Here is a 17,503-nt window from a genome sequence, read left to right as displayed (position 1 = left end):
TCAGCTCAGCCATTGCAGGCATGGGGGGGGGGGGCAGCGCTCTGAGCCTGTGGCTTCTCAAAGTCTTGTTTAAAGACTGGGCGGTGGGGGCCGCATAGGAGCTGACGGGGAGAAGATACTTTTGCGCTGGGATTTGTGGGCAGGCAGCTATCGGGGTCTGGAGCTGGGGTGTGGTCGCCAAGACGGGCACCAGTTTGGGCGGGGTGGTGCTGCCCGATGAAAGAGGCCCCGCCTCAGCCCTCAGTGGCTGGAGGAGGGCATGCCCACACCCACTGGACGAGCCCTGGGGCTTCGAGCACCCGTCCGAGGGTAGGCTGCCCGCGCCCGCACCCACCCGAGCTCGCTGCCTGCAGGGCCACCAGGCGCCGCGCACTGGCCCGCCCTCCCACCCGCAGTCCAGCACGAGCGCATCCCCCAGGGCATCCTGGGTGTGGACGTCCTGTGCCAGGCCAAGTCCAGCATGGGCAAGAGGGCGGTGTTCGTGCTGGCCACGCTGCAGCAGATTGCGCTGGTCCCGGGGATTGGGGCCGGGGGCGGGGCCTTGAGCCGCGCTGTCCTGCTCCCAGGTGACCGTCTTGGTCATGTGCCACACGTGGGAGCTGGCCTTCCACATCAGCAAGGAGTACGAGAGCTTCTCCAAGTACATGCCCGGCGTCAAGGTTGGCTCCTGGACCGCGGCGGGCGGGGGGGAGGGGGGCTGGGGAGGCCAGCGCCGTTGTGTGCCCGAAGGTGTCCGTGTTTTTCGGGGGCCTGTCCATCAAGAAGGACGAGGAGGTGCTGAAGAAGAAGCGTCCGCACGTGCTGGTGGGCACGCCAGGCCGCAGCCTGAGCCTGCGCGGCGTGAGACACTTTGTGCGACAAGATGCTGGAGCAGCTGGGTGCGCAGTGGCGGGGACTGGGGGCGGGGGGCGCTCCCCGGCGGCCGCCAGCAGCGTTCACCCCAGCGGCCTCCCTGCCCTAGGCTGCCGCCTGGCCTGCAGCTCCGCCCTCAGCCCCCTGGCCCCCAGCCCCTGGCCCTCGAGCCACACGAGAAGCAGTGCATAATGTTGAGGGCCACGCTGGGCCAGGGCGTGTGGCCCGTGTGCAGGAAGTTCAACCAGGTGCGGCCGCAGGGACTGCGGGGAGCTGCGGCCCCGGGTCTGACCCTCTGACCGCCCCCACCGCGCCCTGGGCCCCACCCGCACAGGTGGAGATCTGCGTCAAGTCAGTGCAGCGCGGCATGGCCCTGGCCCAGCTCCTGCAGGAGCAGAACTTCCCAGCCATCGCCATCGACCGCGGCATGGCCCAGGAGGAGCGGTGAGTGCGGAGGGCCGCCGCCCCGCCCGCCTATCACGGCCACGCCCGGCGCTGCCTTGCCCCGCCCCGGAGCCCCGCCCACACCTCCCGCCCCGCCTGGCTCCCAGAGCGCCCGAGTCCCGCCCCTCACGGCCCCGCCCCCAGAGCCCAGCACATCTCTCACGGCCCCGCCCCGGCCCCCCGCGCAGCCTCTCCCGCTACCAGCAGTTCAAGGACTTCCAGCGGCGGGTCCTGGCGGCCATCAATCTGTTCGGGCGCGGCATGGACATCGAACGCGTCAACATCCTCTTCAACTACGACATGCCCGAGGACTCCGACAGGTGAGCGACCCCGCCTCTGCCGTCCAGCCCGGCCCCGCCCCCGACGCTCTGGCTCCGCCCGCCTCTCCTGCAGGTGGCCCGCCCCGCCGCTTCGGCACCAAGGGCCTGGCCATTACTTTCGTGTCTGAGGAGGACGACGCCCGGATCCTGAACGATGTCCAAGACCGCTTCGAAGTGAACGTGGCCATCTCCACGTAAAGTGCGTGCGGGGCGGGGGCGGGGCGGGGGCGGAGCTCCGGAGGGCCATGGGCAGGGCGGGGCCGTGGGGCCGCCCTGCAGCCGCACCTGCAGCCTCCCCCTCTCCCCGCCCCCTGCCCACAGTCAAGCAGAGCCGGTAGCCTGGCGCCTGGGCGGCGCTGCCGCGCACGGCCTGGTCCCTTATGGACGCCGGATGGGCGGCCTCCGCCGCCGGACACTCTGGCGAAAATAAACGTTTATTCCTCTGGATGCCAGCTCCCTTCCCGTGTGCGCCGAGGGAGGGTAGGTAGGCGGCCGGGCCTCTGTACCGTATCGAGAGAGTGGGCGGGACGGCGGTCCCGTCCTCACCCTGCGGGGGCTCTGGGGCCCGGGAGGGCAGGCGCTGGCGCCGGCGCCTTGTCCACTTCTTCACATGCCAGACTCCGAGGGCCTGAGCACCTGCGCAGGAGGAGCTCGTGAGGCCTCGCCCCTGCCCCAGACATGCCACACCCCGTGAGGGCCCACCCCACTCCTGAGGCCACACCCCACCCCAGGCACGCGCCTTACCCGCGTGCTCGGCTGGTGGCTGGAGCCTGTGCTGGACGACACGAACTCCGAGTACCGGTTCCCTGCCACCAGGCAAGCCCACTTCCGGTACTCCTCACGCACCTGCGGGGGGCGGGGCGTCAGTGGGGCGGGATTCTGGCGGCCCCGCCCCTGGCCCGGCCCCACCCACCTTCTTGTTGAGCAGGCAGTGCAGCACGTAGAGGAAGGCGCCCTGCAGGCAGTTGAGCACCGTGAAGACGTAGGACAGCAGCCAGCTCCGCGGGTCGAAGAGGAAGAGGCCGAAGACCCAGGTGCAGCCCAGCACGACGAGCTGCGCCACGGCCGTGACGGTCAGCACCCTGCGGGCAGGCCCGATGGGCCGGCTGCTGAGAGCGCTCCCTGCTGAGAGCACCTAGCCCTGCGCGCACACCTGCGCCTGTGCGTGCACCCGCTCCCGCCCCTGCCCCCGCCCCCACATGTGCACCTGCATCCGCACCAGCTCCCCACACCTGTACCCGTGCGTGTACGTGCACCACTGCCCCCGCCCCCACATGTGCACCCGCTCCCGCCCCTGCCCCCGCCCCCACACATGCACCTGCATCCGCACCAGTGCCCCACACCTGTACCCGTGCGTGTACGTGCACCTGCTCCCACACTCTCTCCCGCAACTACTCCCACACGTGCACGTGTCCCAGCGTCAGTTGTGCCAGCGTCAACACCGGCCCTGCCCCTGCACCCACCACTGACCCTGCCTCCGCACCCACTCCCGTACATGCGCCCGCACCTGCTCCCTGCTCCCGCGCCGGCCCTGCCCCCGCCCCTGCTCCGCACGTGCACTTGTCCGCCCCTGCACCACCCCGCACCTGGCCTTCCGCAGCTTCTTCATGTCGGGGTTGATGTCCGAGAACTTCTGCGCGAGCCTCCACACGGTGGTCACGAAGATGATGGCGTTGCACTGTGTGGGGCGTGCAGAGCCGGGTCAGGGCTGGGTGAGGGCTGGGGGCTCGCGCCGCGGGCCTGGGTCTGCACCTGCGCACTCACCAGGACGATGACGGTCACGGGACCCAGGAAGCTCCAGAGGAATCCGCCCGCCGGGTCCAGCCAGCAGCTGCGGGCAGGGGAGCGGGAGGGGAATCCGTGACGCAGGCGCGGGCCATAGGGGACCCAGGGTGGGCACCCCCGCCCCGCCCCGCCCCGCCCCGCGGCGCGCACTCACTAGGCGGCGCGGCCGTAGCCCTGGCTGCGCACGGCCGCCGAGATGCCCACGATGGCCAGGGGCACGCCGTAGCCCAGCAGGCAGAGCCAGCGCGCGCGCAGGCCCTGGCCCTGGAACACGCGCACCACCAGAAAGTAGAGCTCCAGGCCCTCCAGGCTCATCCAGCAGAAGGCGGCCAGGAAGCAGTAGTGCAGCAGCGCGGCCACCAGGCGGCAGCGCAGGCCCACCTGCGGGGTGGGGCGGGGCGGTGTCAGCGCGGGGCGGGGCTTCACCCACCTCATACAGCACAGTCCCGGCACTGACGGGCTGCGGGGCGGGGCCGAGGCGGGGCTTCCACACACCCTCACACTGCACAGTCCCGGCCCTCGCCGGGCGGTGGGTGGGGACGGGGCGGGGCTTCCAACCAACCTCCTACTGGCACTGATAGGCTGTGAGCGGGGCCGAGGCGGGGCTTCCACCCACCCTCACACTGCACAGTCCGGGCGCTCACGGGCTGCGGAGACGGGGCGGGGCTTCCACACACCTTCACACTATACAGCCCCGGCGCTCGCTGGGCGGTGAGTGGGGACGGGGCGGGGCTTCCACCTACCCTCATGCTGCACGGCCTGGGGGGCGGGGCTTCCACCCAGCCGCGCAGCGGACAGTCCCGGAGCTCACGAGGCCGGGGGCGGGGCCTCACCTGGCCGCCTTCGTTCTCGATGCCGGCCAGGAAGACGGCGGAGCCCACGAAGAGGCAGACGCAGAGGTGCAGGTGCACGGTGGTGCGCGAGCCCTGGATGGGCCGCACCAGCAGGAAGGTGAGGATGCAAAGCAGCAGGCAGACCAGCGACAGCGCCAGCCCCACCTTGGTGATGAAGGTCAGCTGCGGGTCCTAGGAGTGGGAGCACGGAGCGGTGTCCATCACAGGCTACGCCCCCGGTGCCGCTGCGGGGGGGGGGGAGGGGGCTGTCCATCATACGGCCCCGCCCCCGGCGACGCTCACCTGCACGTCGTAGTGCGCCATGAGCACGGCGAAGCTGCTCAGGTGGGTGCACTGGCAGGTGGTGCTGCCGTTCTGGCTGCCCAGCTTCCGGCAGCCCTCAGTGGCCCACCGCCCGGTCCCCCTGCTTTCGCTCTTCCAAAAGGCGCAGACCACCTCCTGCCGGGGCCCGCGGGGCGTCTCCGACTGTGGGCAGATGCGGGTGGTCAGCGGGGCTGCCGCATTTATGGGGCGCCAGGAGTGACAGCAGGACAGGTTAAGTCAGGACTTGGGAAAGGTGATGGGCCAAAGCTTATTTTGGTGCAAAAAAAAAAAAATAAGCTAAAAATCTGAAACCTACAATAGATGCTCCATGGCATGCTCCCCCACCCCCCGGGAGCGTTTGGAGTGAGTGAATGGGTGGCGGCCAGTAGGGCCCAGCCCCACCCGGCGCGAGGACTCACCGGGTGGGAGAAGGCAAACGTGACAGGCGAGCCGAGCTCGTGCGTTCTCGTGTTGCTCAGGAAGACGGAGCTGACGGCAGAAAGGAGCCTGAGCCGGGCGCCACGCACGGGGCCCTCGTACGTGTCTTCCAGGTCGGCTTGCTTCTCGGGCGTCAGCTCCAGGGAGGCGTTGGCCAGCAGCTGCTGCATGTTGGGACTGGACAGAATGCCCGCCACGGGGTGGCCTGCGGGGTGGACACACTGCGTCCTCACTCACTCCCCAAGGGCGCGCCTTAGCCGCTGCACCACAGCACGCACCCCCGTCCCGTTCCCTGCCCCAGCTCCTCCTGCCCCCGCTGCCCGGGCCGAGCATTACCCAAGTCCCCGTCTTCACTCGCCACCGCCCAGTCCAGAAGCATCCGCGCGTGGCTCTGGCCCATGGTGACGTTGCCCGTCCCCTTCTCCTGCACCATCAAGCTCAGTTCTGAGGGCAAAGGCAAGGAGTGAGTGGGGAGGGAGAAGGCGGGGCGCGGGCAGGTGCAGGGTGGGGGGCACCTCACCTGTGCCCGAAGGAGAGCGGTAGGTGAAGGGACCTGTGGGTAAGGTCCGGGCCAGGGTCCTCATGGACTGTTCCAGGTCAGAGAGCAGCTGGGTGGCCACGAGGTGCTGGTCACTCAGAGCCAGTCTCTCCAAGTCCCCTGGCGCCTTGAGCAGGTCATCCACGGACTGGATGAGGCGCTGGGGGTGGGGGCGGGGAGACGGATCAGCTGTGGGCTTCTTGGACCCACAGGGGTTACTCCACCCTTGGAGGCAGCAGGGGGCGCCAGGGGCTCATGACGGCCATAAAGTCGCCAGGAAGCCCTGTGTGTGTGTGCATATGTGCAAGGGCACCTCCCCGCCCCCTTCCCCCCAAAAAATGCATGGAAAATGGAATTAGGAGAGAAATCCAAGGGCTGACATTGTGCTACAGAGAGAGACAGAGAGAGATTCCCCCATTCAGCCAGGCTGAAGCCAGGAGCCAACTGAGAAACTCCATCTGGGTCTCCCTTGGGGTGGCAAGGACCCCCATCCCCCAAGGACTTGGGCCATCACCTGCTGCCTCCCAGGTCCCCATCAGCAGGAAGCTGTCAGAGACTGTGCAGCTGGTTCCGAACCCAAGCATACGACGTGGGCTGCAGGCGTCCCAAGAGGCACCTTCCCCACGGCCCCCAGCACCCACCCAGTCCGCAGGGGAACGTGCTTGCGTCTCGGAGCCATGCCCTGGCTCCCCCAGCTCTGGCCCTTACCTGGATGGTGACATTGGCCAAGGCTGGCTTGAAGTCTCTGCTCAGAGCCTGGACTTTGTCAAGGAATCCGGAGAGACTCTGGAGGCAGAGAGAGCAGGGGTCAGCCTGCGCCATGGTGGGGGGTGGGGACCCCAGTGCCAGGGGACTTCCTGCTTGGTGGTGCCGGCTGGGGACACTCACCTGACTGTGGACGCCGTGGGGTGGAGTCCAGGTGGGCAGGTGAATCTCTGCAGGGGGCAGGACAGGGGGCATCAGGCATGCGTCCGGCTGTGTGTGTGTGTGCATCTGTGTGTGTGTGTGTGCGTGTTTGGGGCGCGGGTGGGGTTCTAGGCTCAGGTACCTTCGCAGGTGGTGTTGATGGGGCCGTTGAGGGATCCGGCAATCGGTTTCCAGCCTTGGCGGCAGCGGCACTTATATGACCCCTGGGTGTTGACGCACACGGTGGAGTTGTGACACTGATGCTGCCCGGAGCTGCACTCGTCCACGTCTGGGGACAGAAAGGAGGGCTCAGGCCGGGCCCCAGCCCCCGCCGCCTGCCCAGCGCCCCCGCCCTGCTTCATCAGAACCCCTGTGGCTGCAGGTGCTGCCACCTAGTGGCGGCGTGCAGTGCCCGTGGCTGTGGCCTGGGTGGGCGATGAGTTACAGGGCAGCCTCCGCTGGTTCCCCCGGCTCCGACCCTGTCACCCCACCCCCACCCAGGTCTTTTCACGTCCAGACTCAGTGGCCTTGGTGCCCGGCCCGGCAGGGCGCCCCCTGCACTCAGGGACCCCGAGTCCTGCCCGCGCCTGAGGCGAAACCTTCGCAGACGGTGCTGTTTGGGCCATTGGGGGCTCCGGGAATCGGCCTCCAGCCGGGGCGGCAGAGGCACTGGTAGCCGCCGGCTTTGTTCATGCAGTGGGTGGAGCTGTGGCAGGGATTTTGTCCCGAGGTGCATTCGTTCACGTCTGAGGACAAAGCCAAAGGGTCAGGCTCCGCCCTCTTCTGCATCGCTGGCATCCCGTATGGGCGCCAGTTAGAGTTCCAGCTGCTCCACTTCCCATCCAGCTCTCTGCTGTGGCCTGGGAAAGCAGCAGAAGATGGCCCAAGTGCTTGGGCCCCTGCACCCGCGTGGGAGACCCGGATGGAGCTCCTGGCTCCTGCCTGGCCCAGCCCTGGGTGTCGTGGCCATCTGCAGAGTGAACCAGCAGGTGGAAAACCTCTCTCTCTCTCTCCCCTGGCTCCATCACTCTGCCTTTTAGACAAATACATAAATCTTTTAAAAAAATCTGTTTTTGGCCGGCGCCACGGCTCACTAGGCTAATCCTCCACCTAGCAGCGCCGGCACACCAGGTTCTAGTCCCGGTCCAGGTGCCAGATTCTGTCCTGGTTGCCCCTCTTCCAGGCCAGCTCTCTGCTGTGGCCCGGGAGTGCAGTGGAGGATGGCCCAAGTGCTTGGGCCCTGCACCCCATGGGAGACCAGGATAAGTACCTGGCTCCTGCCATTGGATCAGCGCGGTGCGCTGGCCGAGCGCGCCGGCCATGGCGGCCATTGGAGGGTGAACCAACGGCAAAGGAAGCCCTTTCTCTCTGTCTCTCTCTCTCACTGTCCACTCTGCCTGTCCAAAAAAAAAAAAATCTTTTTTTGAAAAAGATGGGCACAGCAGGGATCATGGGCCCAGTGTATGGGAGGGAAACTAAGTTACGAGGTCCCCTTCTCAGACCCGGAAGTACTGCCTCCCACCTGCAGGCCACAGAGGGGGAAGGGGCAAGGTCGGGGGCACTCCAGGCCCGGAGGGTCCCCGTGGCTGTGCTGTCCTGTGGTCGGGCCACCCTGGGAAGTGACGTCCCAGGCAGAGGTGGGCGTGGTCTGTGTGGTGGGCATCGTACGCACGTGACCCACGATGCCCGCCTACCCCCCCACACCCTGGTCTTGGAGTCCCCCTCCCATCTTGCCCTCCTCCAGGGCTGGGGCTGGCCTGGATTCCCGGCATGGAAGCCCTGGGTAGAATCCAGGCTCCTGCCTGGAGGAAGCGATGCCAGGTCTTGCCCTTGGGCTCCCAGCCAGGGCAGGGACCAGCAGGGCGAGGCCTGTGGCCAGATCCCCACCCCGGCGGCCAGGTTTTCACACTCCTGGTGACCCTAGCAGGTGGGACAGCCCCTCCTGTCCAGGCTGAGAGCTCAGCTCCACGGCGGTGGCCCAGGACCTGGCCCTGGGCCAGTTCCTCCCTCCTTCCCACCCCGGGCAGCAGGTTCACAGTCCCTGGACAGTGGGTGCCAGGCAGTCCCGGGCCTGCAAAGGTGTCTCTCTGATTGCCACAGAGGCATCCCCTGTGGATGGGGCAGCAGCAGCAGGAATCCAGCCATGGGCGAGGGCTCCGTGGCCAGAGGTGTCTCTGTCACCCCAGCCTCTGGAAGCAAAGCTTCCAGCTTCTGTCCTGTTCAGGCAGAAACTCTGCGCGAGTCTTCCTTTGGATCCTCTGGGGTCACAGGTGGGGGTCTCCAGGTCCTTCTTGGCCAAGGAGGAGGAGGAGGTGGGAGATGGCTCCCAGGTGTGGCTCTCCGGTGTGGGGCAGGCGTGTGTGCGGGCAGCTCGGGCTCCCAGGAGGACAAGAGATTGTGAGATGTCTGAATACCCCCTCTCCTTCCGACAAATAAAGATGCCCACAGGCCGGCGATCTTCAGGGCTTCTGGAATTTTCTCTTGTGAGAGGGGAGGGGAGCGGTGCCCGGGGGGCAGCAGATCAGCAGGCTGAGAGCCCTGTCTCCTTGAGGTCTGTGGGGGAACCCTCTCGGCTCCAGGCCTGCTTCTGACACAGCTCTTCTGTAGTCAACAGTCACCGCCCCGGGGGGCGTCCTCCAGCTGAGGCACTCCGAGAAGGATCCAGGATCACCGTGGACAGCTGAGCAGGTTGCTCACTGCACCAGGTTGAGGGTCCACTCTGGGTTCTCCAAAGGCGGCTGTGTCTTCCTGGAGAGGGCGGGGCCCTTGTTCCAGCGCCCACGAAGAGCGCCCTCTGGCCAAGCCGCGGGCGGCCGGCACCATCAGGGCGGTGCACAGGCGCGTGGTCCCAGTACACGCGTGTCTGCTCTGTTCCTTCCTGTCCTGCAGGCAGGGCTGGGCCTGGAGCCTTGGATCCCAGTCCCCTGCCCTCCCCCTGGGTGAGTCACGGCTCCCGCCTGCCCACTCCCAGCTGACCTCTGACCCCCGGGGAATGCCTCTACTGAGCTCATTTGCCTCTCCAAGGTTCTATAAAGTCAGTAATGCTGTCGCGCCTCCATTTTGCATATCAGTAAACTGAGGCACAGAGAGACGCAGGCTGGCCGGGAACGAGAGACAGAGCCACTTCCACGATTATTCTTTCAAACAGAGACTCTTTCTTCTTCTTCTTCTTCCCTTCCTCTCCTCTCCCTCGCTGTCTTCTTTACGCAAATCCACATTTCTGATCCTATCTTAACCCCGCCGCAGCTGCCAGGCAGTGCTGACTACTGCCTCACGGCTGAGCCTCGGCTAGGAGGCTCCAGGGGGCCATGGCCCTGCGCCCTTGGGTACATCAGGAAGGGCTCAGGGACCCCCCCACCTCTCTACCCCCCAAACCTCACGGGCATGGAGATGGGGGCTTACCTTGACACGTGTTCTGGCTCTCATCCTTGAACACCTTCTCCCCAGAGAGGAGCCCGTATCCCGGGCTGCAGGTGCAGTAGTAGCTGCCGTCCACGTTCTGACAATCGGCGAATTTCCCGCAGGACAGGGACCGGGGCGGGGCACACTCGTTGATGTCTGCGACGGTGACAGTGCCGAGGTCACCTCCCAGCGGTGTCAGTGCCCCCCCCACACACACCCCGAGTGTAATTAGGTTCCTTCTGGAAAGAGCCTCTGCACACACACGCACACACACACACACACACACACACACACTGAGCCAGGTCTCTGGGGCCCCAGGGCAAGGCCTCCAGCTGTGTGTGACCCCACGTACCCTCGCACATGTCCGTGCGCTCCGTGAAGATCTCCCCTGACGTGGACGTGAACCCCGCTTCGCAGCGACAAGCCGTGCCGTTGACGCACGTAGACCTTGCAGGGCACCACGGGGCGCAGGCTGCGGGGCGGACACTCAGGGCTGAGCCTGGGGAAGGGGCTTCCTCCGCGCCCCGCCCCCGGCCCGCCCGGGATGGGGGGGGAGGGCTGAGAGGGGCGCGCGCAGGGCGGGGGGGGGGTGGTTCCCGAGCCCCTGCCCCAGCCTCTGGCCGCTCCCAACGCACTCACGCTTGGATTTCTGGGCTGCAGCTCCCGACAGAGTCAGCAGGACCCCCAGCGCTGCAGGGAGACAGGGGGAGGGGATCTTCAGCAGGGGGCCAGGACCCCTTGTGTGGCCCAGAGAACAAGCAGGAAGCTAGCGGCGGGGGGGGGGGCGCCGTCATGTTTCGGAGACTTGGGGGTGCGGGTGGGGCAGCTGCTCAGAACACAGATCCGCCCCCCAGGAGCTCAGACCGCCGTGTAGGCGGGGCCCTGGACCACTCAGCCTCAGCTTCCCTGCTGTGCGGTGGAAACTCAGCCTCGACAACGCCACCCGACGTCACTGCCACTGTCATTTGAGTGCAAACCCAAGGGCTTGGGCACGCATGCCCTCAGGTCCACGCTCCCCCCCTCACCCAGGGACGCAGGTGCACAGCCTCCACGCCTACCCCAGCACCAGCGCCTTGGGCCCCGGGGCCCCAGGATTCCCCACCCAGGCACTGGAAGACGCCGTGGCCTCCAGCTGGGTGGCCTCCTCCTCCTGCGACCCTGCCCATTTGGGAGTTTCCAGGGGGGACCCCCCAAATCTAGCGAGATCCAGTGGGCACAGGGAGGGCGGGCGTGAGTCACTCACTTCCTGGGCCCTGAGGAAGCAGTGACGCACCACCACTGCGTCGTCCACTCCGGAGGGGGCTCCCAGCGAAATACTGGGGTTCCCAGCTTGTGGCTGGGAGGGGTCCCCGGGGGGTGGGTGGGGGTGGGGAGTGGACTAGGGTTCCCTAACCAGGCCAGTCATGCGCCAGCCTGTGGGGAGAGGTCCTGGACCCCCTGACTCCCCCACCACTGTCCCCAGCCCAGCTTCCCCAGCCCGCTGCCCCTCGGGGTGGGGGGACCCCAGTTTGGCTCTTCCTCCTCTCTCTCGGCTACTTCCCTGCCTCCCCCCACACCCCGGGAGCCGGGACCCAGTTCCTCTTGCCCCGGGGTGGGGCAGAAGACAGAATCACACAAGGACCCTCTCCTGGGGGCCAAGCTGGCTCAGTCCCAGCTCCCAGACGCCCTCCCCGCCCCCGAACAACCACGCCCCCCTTTCAAGTTAAAAAAAAAAAAAAGCAAAACCCAAACAAGATGGCCCCAGGAGGAGCCAAGGGCTGTGGATGGAGGAGCTGAGACTTGGAACCCAGGGCAAGAAGGGGCCGGGGTGGGGGTGCCAGTGGGGGAAGGTGGGGTGGAGGCTTCTGAGGTCCTTTGGCCTCAGCCACCGCCAACTTGGGACGGCGAGGGGCCAAGAAGTCCCCCCTGGCTGCCTGGCCTCCGTCTGGAGCCTTGGACATGGACCTGGCCTCCGTCTGGAGCCTTGGACGTGGACCAAACGGCAGCCAGAGAGAAGCCGCCGCTGTTCGTCAGCGCCAGGCCCATCTGGTGCTCATGCATCCCCTCCCCCCACACACACCCCTCTCCCCCTAGCAGCCCCTGGGGCGGGGGTGAGGCCGCCCTCCCCCCCCAGCCTTGTGTCTCCAGCTGAGGACCCCCCCCCAGCGTTCCCCTCCCTCCCCAGAAAGAAATGAAAACAATAAAGACAATTTCCTGCCAATCAGGGCTTGCTCTGGGCTCATTCACACGGCCACCCTGGGGGGGGGGGGGGCGTGGGGTTATTTGTGTGCCAAAAAAATCGGCTTAAAGCCTTGCAATATATCGATGATTTTTTTTAAATCTAACAGGCGTTTTCCACGGACCTGTTGATCCACTTGGAAGGGGAGGATCCTCCTGATCCTTCGTGGATGGGGAAAAAGTGAGGCTGAAGGGGTTCGGGTGGCAGCCAAGGAGGCCTCGGACCCCCGCCTATCCCCCCCCCACACACACAGGGGCTGCTGCCACCTGCCGCCCTGGGGACACCCTGTGATCTCCTGTTTTCACCCTAAATGTCTCATTCCTGCCCTCTCTTTGTTACCCCTTGCCCCGGTTGCTCAGGCCACAAACTGCCCGCCCTGGTAGATAACCGTTAGAGCACCCTGGGTGCGGCGGGAAGGGAGGCCCCCCCCAACCGTGGGAGGGCGGGGGTGGGGAAAATCACAACCAAAGTCAAGTTCAAACACACACACTCCCGCTGAGGTCTTCGAGGGGAATTCTGGGGCTGCCCCTGGCCCTGAGACAGCTCCGGAGGGGGACAAATCTGGGGTACCCCACAGTGGAAGGGCCCTGGCTGCCCAGCACCGTCCCGCCTGGGGCCCCTCCCCCTCCCCCACCCCACAGCTGCCTGCACCCGCCCCGGCTCTGGGGGGTCTCTGCTCCCCCATTGCCTCAGTTTGCCCAAATTGGCTGCTCTAGAGAATCTAAAGCCACCTGCTCCCGTCCAGCTCTGGGCAGGAGGCAGGTTCCTAGAGGACCCCCAATTTCACTGCCTGGCTGTGGCGGGGGTGCGGGACACGGGTCCCCTGTGTCTCCAGGCGCCAGCCTCTGTCGGCCATGTGGCTTCCTCAGCCGGGCCCCAGTGGCACCTCCCAGCCGTCCGCGGCCACCAGAGAGGGCGCCGGGGCTCCCTCACCCTTCCCTGCGGGCTGGGCTGGGCTGCAGTGGGTGGGAGCCCACAGAACTCACCGAGGAAGGCGCCGCGGCGGGGGACGCCCATGGTCCCAGGCAGGATGGGGGAGAGGCTGGAGGTGGCACAGGGCTGGCTGGTCCCTGTGTCTGCCCCGGGGCTGGGCAGCAGTACTGGGTGTCCCGAGGCCTGGCTTGGCTTTTATGAGAGGGGCGGGGATGGGACAGCCGCTGGCCCAGGGCCCTCCCCGGAACTGGCTGAGCAGCTGGAAGAGGCAACAGGAAAATGCAATAAAAACAGACCAGGAGTGCTACACACACACACACACACACACACATGCGCGTGCCCATAGCTCCCCCCCGCACCCCTCCCCCCGCCACCTGCCTCCCAGGCTTCTGCCAGCTGGGCCACCATGGGAGCCTCTGGTGCCTTCTCTGGCTCCCGCACACACCACGGGGGCAGAGGAGGCGGGGGCGGGGAAGTCAGCAGTGTGGGGCAGTGGAAGAGGGCGGGCCACAGTATGCTGGGTTCTCATCCTCTGAGACGAGGGGCAGGGGTTGGGCCTGAGGCTGAACAGGGCTCAGAGCTCTGGCCCCTGAGCCAGGACACCTGAGAGCACTGGGTGACCTTGCACACACCCATTGGCCGGATGCAACCACTGAGGCCCAGAGTAGCAACGTGGAAACAGGGAGCCGGGGCGGGGGGGGCAACGAAGGAGCCCAGACCTGGGGCAGCCACAGTCCTGGCTTCTTTGGGCCGGAGACCATGCTCCTACACCCCACCCCTACCCCCACCCCCTTGTGCTGGGACCAGTGTTTTTTGTTTTTTTTTTTTGTTTTTGTTTTTTTTTTTTTTTTTTTTAAGGGGCTCCTGAGCACTGTGTCACCCAGGGGAGAATCAGATCACGAGGGAGCAGTGTTTTCTCAGAGCGGTCCTGTGACTGCCTTGTCTCTCCAGCCATCTAATCAGGTTTTCAAAGCTCTGGGCTTTTTTCTTTTTTGTAAGGCAGTGCACTGGCCCTCCCGCCCCGACTCCCCATCCTCTAAGGTTCCAGGACCCTCTCCTTCCCTGCCAAGGGCACCAGAAACCCACAAGGCCTCAAGTCCCTTCTAGGAACAGGCACAGTGCTTGCCTGATCCTTTGGAGTCGGCCCTGGAGTAGTTGCTACAATGTAACTGCTGGCCCATAGATGGTAGGGAATGGTGGTGACCCCAGGAGAAATAAAACTCGGTGGGTTCCCAGCCAGTGCCCGCCCTCTAGGCTTTCCGATGCAGAAAACTGAAGCCACCAGGGGCCTGAAGTCCCAAAGTCTCTCTTGGATACTATTGTATCTTTTTAGCATTTATTTATTGCAGAGTTCCTTAGAGAGGGGAGAGACAAAGAGAGATCTATTCGCTGGTTCACTCCCCATACGGCTGCAACAGCTTGAGCTGCCCTGATCCGGAGCCAGGAGCTTCCTCCAAGTCTCCCAACGATATGGGCCATCTTCTACTGCTATCCCAGGCCATAGCAGAGAGCTGGATCAGAAGTGGAGCAGCCTGGACTCAAACCAGCGCCCCATATGGGGTGCTGGCACTGCAGGTGGTGGCTTTACCCACTGCGCCACAGCACCGGCCCCTGCTGGTATCTATGGAGGCAGAGTGGGTGACTTTAGCCAGCTGCATTCAACAGCTTGCTTTTCAGCGTGTATATTTGAGAGGTGGGACGCAGGCTCCACGCCCTGCGCCCCCCACCCCACCCCTCAGACCTGTCTCTGTGCTCCCTCTATGCACAGTCTTTTTTTTTTTTTTTTTTTTGACAGGCAGAGCGGATAGTGAGAGAGAGAGAGACAGAGAGAAAGGTCTTCCGTTGCCGTTGGTTCACCCTCCAATGGCCTCTGCGGCCGGCACACTGCGGCCGGTGCACCGCGCGGATCCGAAGGCAGGAGCCAGGTGCTTCTCCTGGCCTCCCATGGGGTGCAGGGCCCAAGCACTTGGGCCATCCTCCACTGCACTCCCGGGCCACAGCAGAGCGCTGGCCTGGAAGAGGGGCAACCGGGACAGAATCCAGCGCCCCGACGGGGACTAGAACCCAGTGTGCCAGCACCGCTAGGTGGAGGATTAGCCTATGGAGCCGCGGCGCCGGCCACAGTTAGTCTTCAGTTTCCCTGCTCTCTGGGGTCAGGAGCCTGGGGTTTTGCAAGGAGGAATTGGATATTAAGTCTTTATCCATGGTGCAGAAGCAATAGTTTGCAAATGTAGTTCAAGGTGACAAGGGTGGGCAAAGGATACCCGTGTCTGAAATCCCAGAGCATTGGCTGGGGGTGAGGGGGGGTGGCTGAGAAGCCCCCTCCCCACTGTGGAGCCCCCAGCGCCTGCAGGGGAGAGGCTGGGGGGAGAAGGAGTCAGGCCAGGCCAACAGTGGAGCTAGAGAGCCCAGGGCTCTGTGGCCACCCCGCAGGGGGCGGACCCCAGACCCCAGGCAGGCGCGTTCTGCCATCATTAGCTCTCCTGCCTCCTCCCCCGACCCCGTCCCCGGCCCTCGGAGCAGACTCAGCCATCTGGGCCTTCCTGTTGGGTGGGGACTGAAACACTTGGGGTACCGAGCTCAGTGAGGAAAGAGGCGGGGAGGGAACAGGGTGCTGTAGGGTAGGAGGCTTCCAGAAACTTCTGTGGGCTTGGGGAGAGCAGGAGGTAGGCCGTCCCCCCTCCTCCCCTCTCCTCCCCCACCCACCTCCCCTCTATCTCCTGGCCAGCTCTCCCTCCAGACCCAGACCTCATTAACTCCCGCCCTGTCGATCACCACAAACCTGCCCTGGTGCCCCCACTTCCACTCCCCCACTCCCTGTGCCACTGTGCACGCAGCTCAAGAACCCTCCATGGCTCCCACTCTTCAGAGCAAAATCCCCCGAGTCCGCCCCACAGCCCTCCCCACCCCCGCTCAGAGCTCCAGGTCTCCTTGTCAAAGTGACCAGACACAAGACAGACCCCAGGGCCTTTGCACGGAGGCTGCCTCTGCCTGAAACACTCAGATCCCCAGGTAACCTCCCGGTCCCCTCCCTCCCCTGCAGGCTGTGGCTCTGACATCCCTGCACCTGTGTCCTCACCCCCAAAATGTAACCCCTGCCGCCATCTGGACCACGTCCCCCAACCCTGTGTCTGTTGGGGGTGGGGGGTTGAGCCATGGCCCTGGCGGAGATCCAGGCTTATCCTAAACCCACAATAATGAGAGCACCTGCTGCCTTCCCAGGATGCCTTAGGAGGGAGAGCAGCCAGGGACTTGAACCTGGGCTCCGATAGGCAGCTGCGCCTGCCGCACCACGGCGCCCGCACCCTCCTCTTACCCCACCAATCAGTGGCTCTGCTGTGGGACTTCTGTGTGATGGGTGGGTACACTGAGGCACGGCCTGGCGAGACGACCGACTCGGGGGCCACAGAGCCGCCCTCCCCGCTGGCCCCCTTCTCTGTCAGAGGCCCAGGGAAGATCCTCCCCTTGCTGGGCCAGGTGGGCTCTGGCAGCGTCTCAGTCTGTCCGTCTGTGAAATGGGCAGAACTTTCCTGCACGCCCCAAGAGCAAGGAGAAGGCGTGGGCCCACGGCAGGGGCTTTGGCTGCTGTCAGATGATCGCTCAGAGCTGGGGTGGGGGCTCCCTCTCTGTGGGACTTGGGGGAGAGACCAGGGGCCCCCAGTATCCTGCCTACCATGGGATTCTGGCACCAGCAGCCCGCACAAACCCGGGGGGCAGAGGCAGGGGTTGGGGGGTCAGATGGGGTCCCCGGGCAGAGGGGGGGCTGACAGGATGCCCCCCGGCTGGGAGACAATGGCAGAGGAAGGGGCTGGCCAGCCCCCACGCCGATGAGCCCAGCTTCTGGCTCCAGGAGGGCGAGGCAGCTATTGTGAGCGCAGACAGCTGTCCCCACGCCAGGAAGCCCCAGAGAGAGCGAGGGAAGAGGGCGGGAAGCCGCGGCCAGTCCCGGCCGCCCCCACACCCACCGCGCCCGCCTGCCCACCCCACCACCAGCCCTGGGTTTCCTCCTCCGGGCTGGACACCTGGGCTCCTCCAGGCGGCCACCTAGCCTGGGGCCACTCTGCGTCCTTGTATTTAGAGCTTTCCGAGGGGGTTGCGCAAGCTGCTAAATATAGCAGTACGGCTATTTGGAGCCTTGGCAGGGTGGGGGTAGGGGCCGCGTCCCACAGCCTCCTGGGGCTGGGACTGCGGTGGGGGTCTCCAGGGCAGAGTAGGGGTTCAGGAGGAGAGAGAGCGAGGCAGCAGGGCCCAGGGAACAGGAGGCTCGGGGTGGGGGCCCCAGGCAGACCCAGGGATGAGGACCAGGGCCCCAGCTTCTGCTTCGGGGGTCCCCCTCTGCCCGGAGCCCCTCCAAGGGGGTTGATCCGGGTCCTCAGCTTCTTCTAGGAAATGAAACCATCCAGGAAGCCGCAGGCCACTGACTCCACCCCTGCCCCAAACAAACCTCAGCACCTAGCAACGTCAGCTTCCCCTTCCCCGCTCACCGGGCTGCCCCCAGCGGGGGCGGGGC

At 65.6% G+C, this 17,503-nt stretch overlaps 1 protein-coding gene across 3 annotated transcripts; it reads right to left on the bottom strand.

Moving 5' to 3' along the window:
* Positions 1-2,032: 2,032 nt before the first annotated feature.
* ADGRE5 (adhesion G protein-coupled receptor E5) lies at positions 2,033-13,205 on the bottom strand. 3 transcript variants are annotated; one of them, XM_051835836.2, is made up of 19 exons: positions 13,047-13,205; positions 10,482-10,532; positions 10,195-10,314; positions 9,843-9,998; positions 7,040-7,186; positions 6,583-6,729; positions 6,423-6,469; positions 6,243-6,320; positions 5,517-5,694; positions 5,333-5,440; positions 4,978-5,201; positions 4,538-4,720; positions 4,235-4,426; positions 3,556-3,782; positions 3,381-3,447; positions 3,203-3,294; positions 2,530-2,698; positions 2,361-2,462; positions 2,033-2,252 (listed from the first exon to the last, which is right to left on the bottom strand). In XM_051835836.2, the coding sequence occupies exons 1-19, from the start codon at positions 13,075-13,077 to the stop codon at positions 2,223-2,225; spliced, it is 2,349 nt and encodes a 782-aa protein (XP_051691796.2). In that variant the 5' UTR covers positions 13,078-13,205; the 3' UTR covers positions 2,033-2,222. The 3 variants fall into 3 exon arrangements, with proteins under 3 accessions (XP_051691796.2, XP_051691798.2, XP_051691797.2); XM_051835838.2 differs by having other exon boundaries at positions 10,478-10,532; positions 13,047-13,122; XM_051835837.2 differs by lacking the exon at positions 7,040-7,186.
* Between the last annotated feature and the right edge of the window lie 4,298 nt (positions 13,206-17,503).

This window comes from Oryctolagus cuniculus, chromosome 16 (assembly GCF_964237555.1).
Source record: "Oryctolagus cuniculus chromosome 16, mOryCun1.1, whole genome shotgun sequence".
Classification (NCBI taxonomy): domain Eukaryota; kingdom Metazoa; phylum Chordata; class Mammalia; order Lagomorpha; family Leporidae; genus Oryctolagus; species Oryctolagus cuniculus.
Note: the sequence above shows the minus strand (reverse complement) of the source record. Positions and strands in the feature narration are given on the sequence as shown.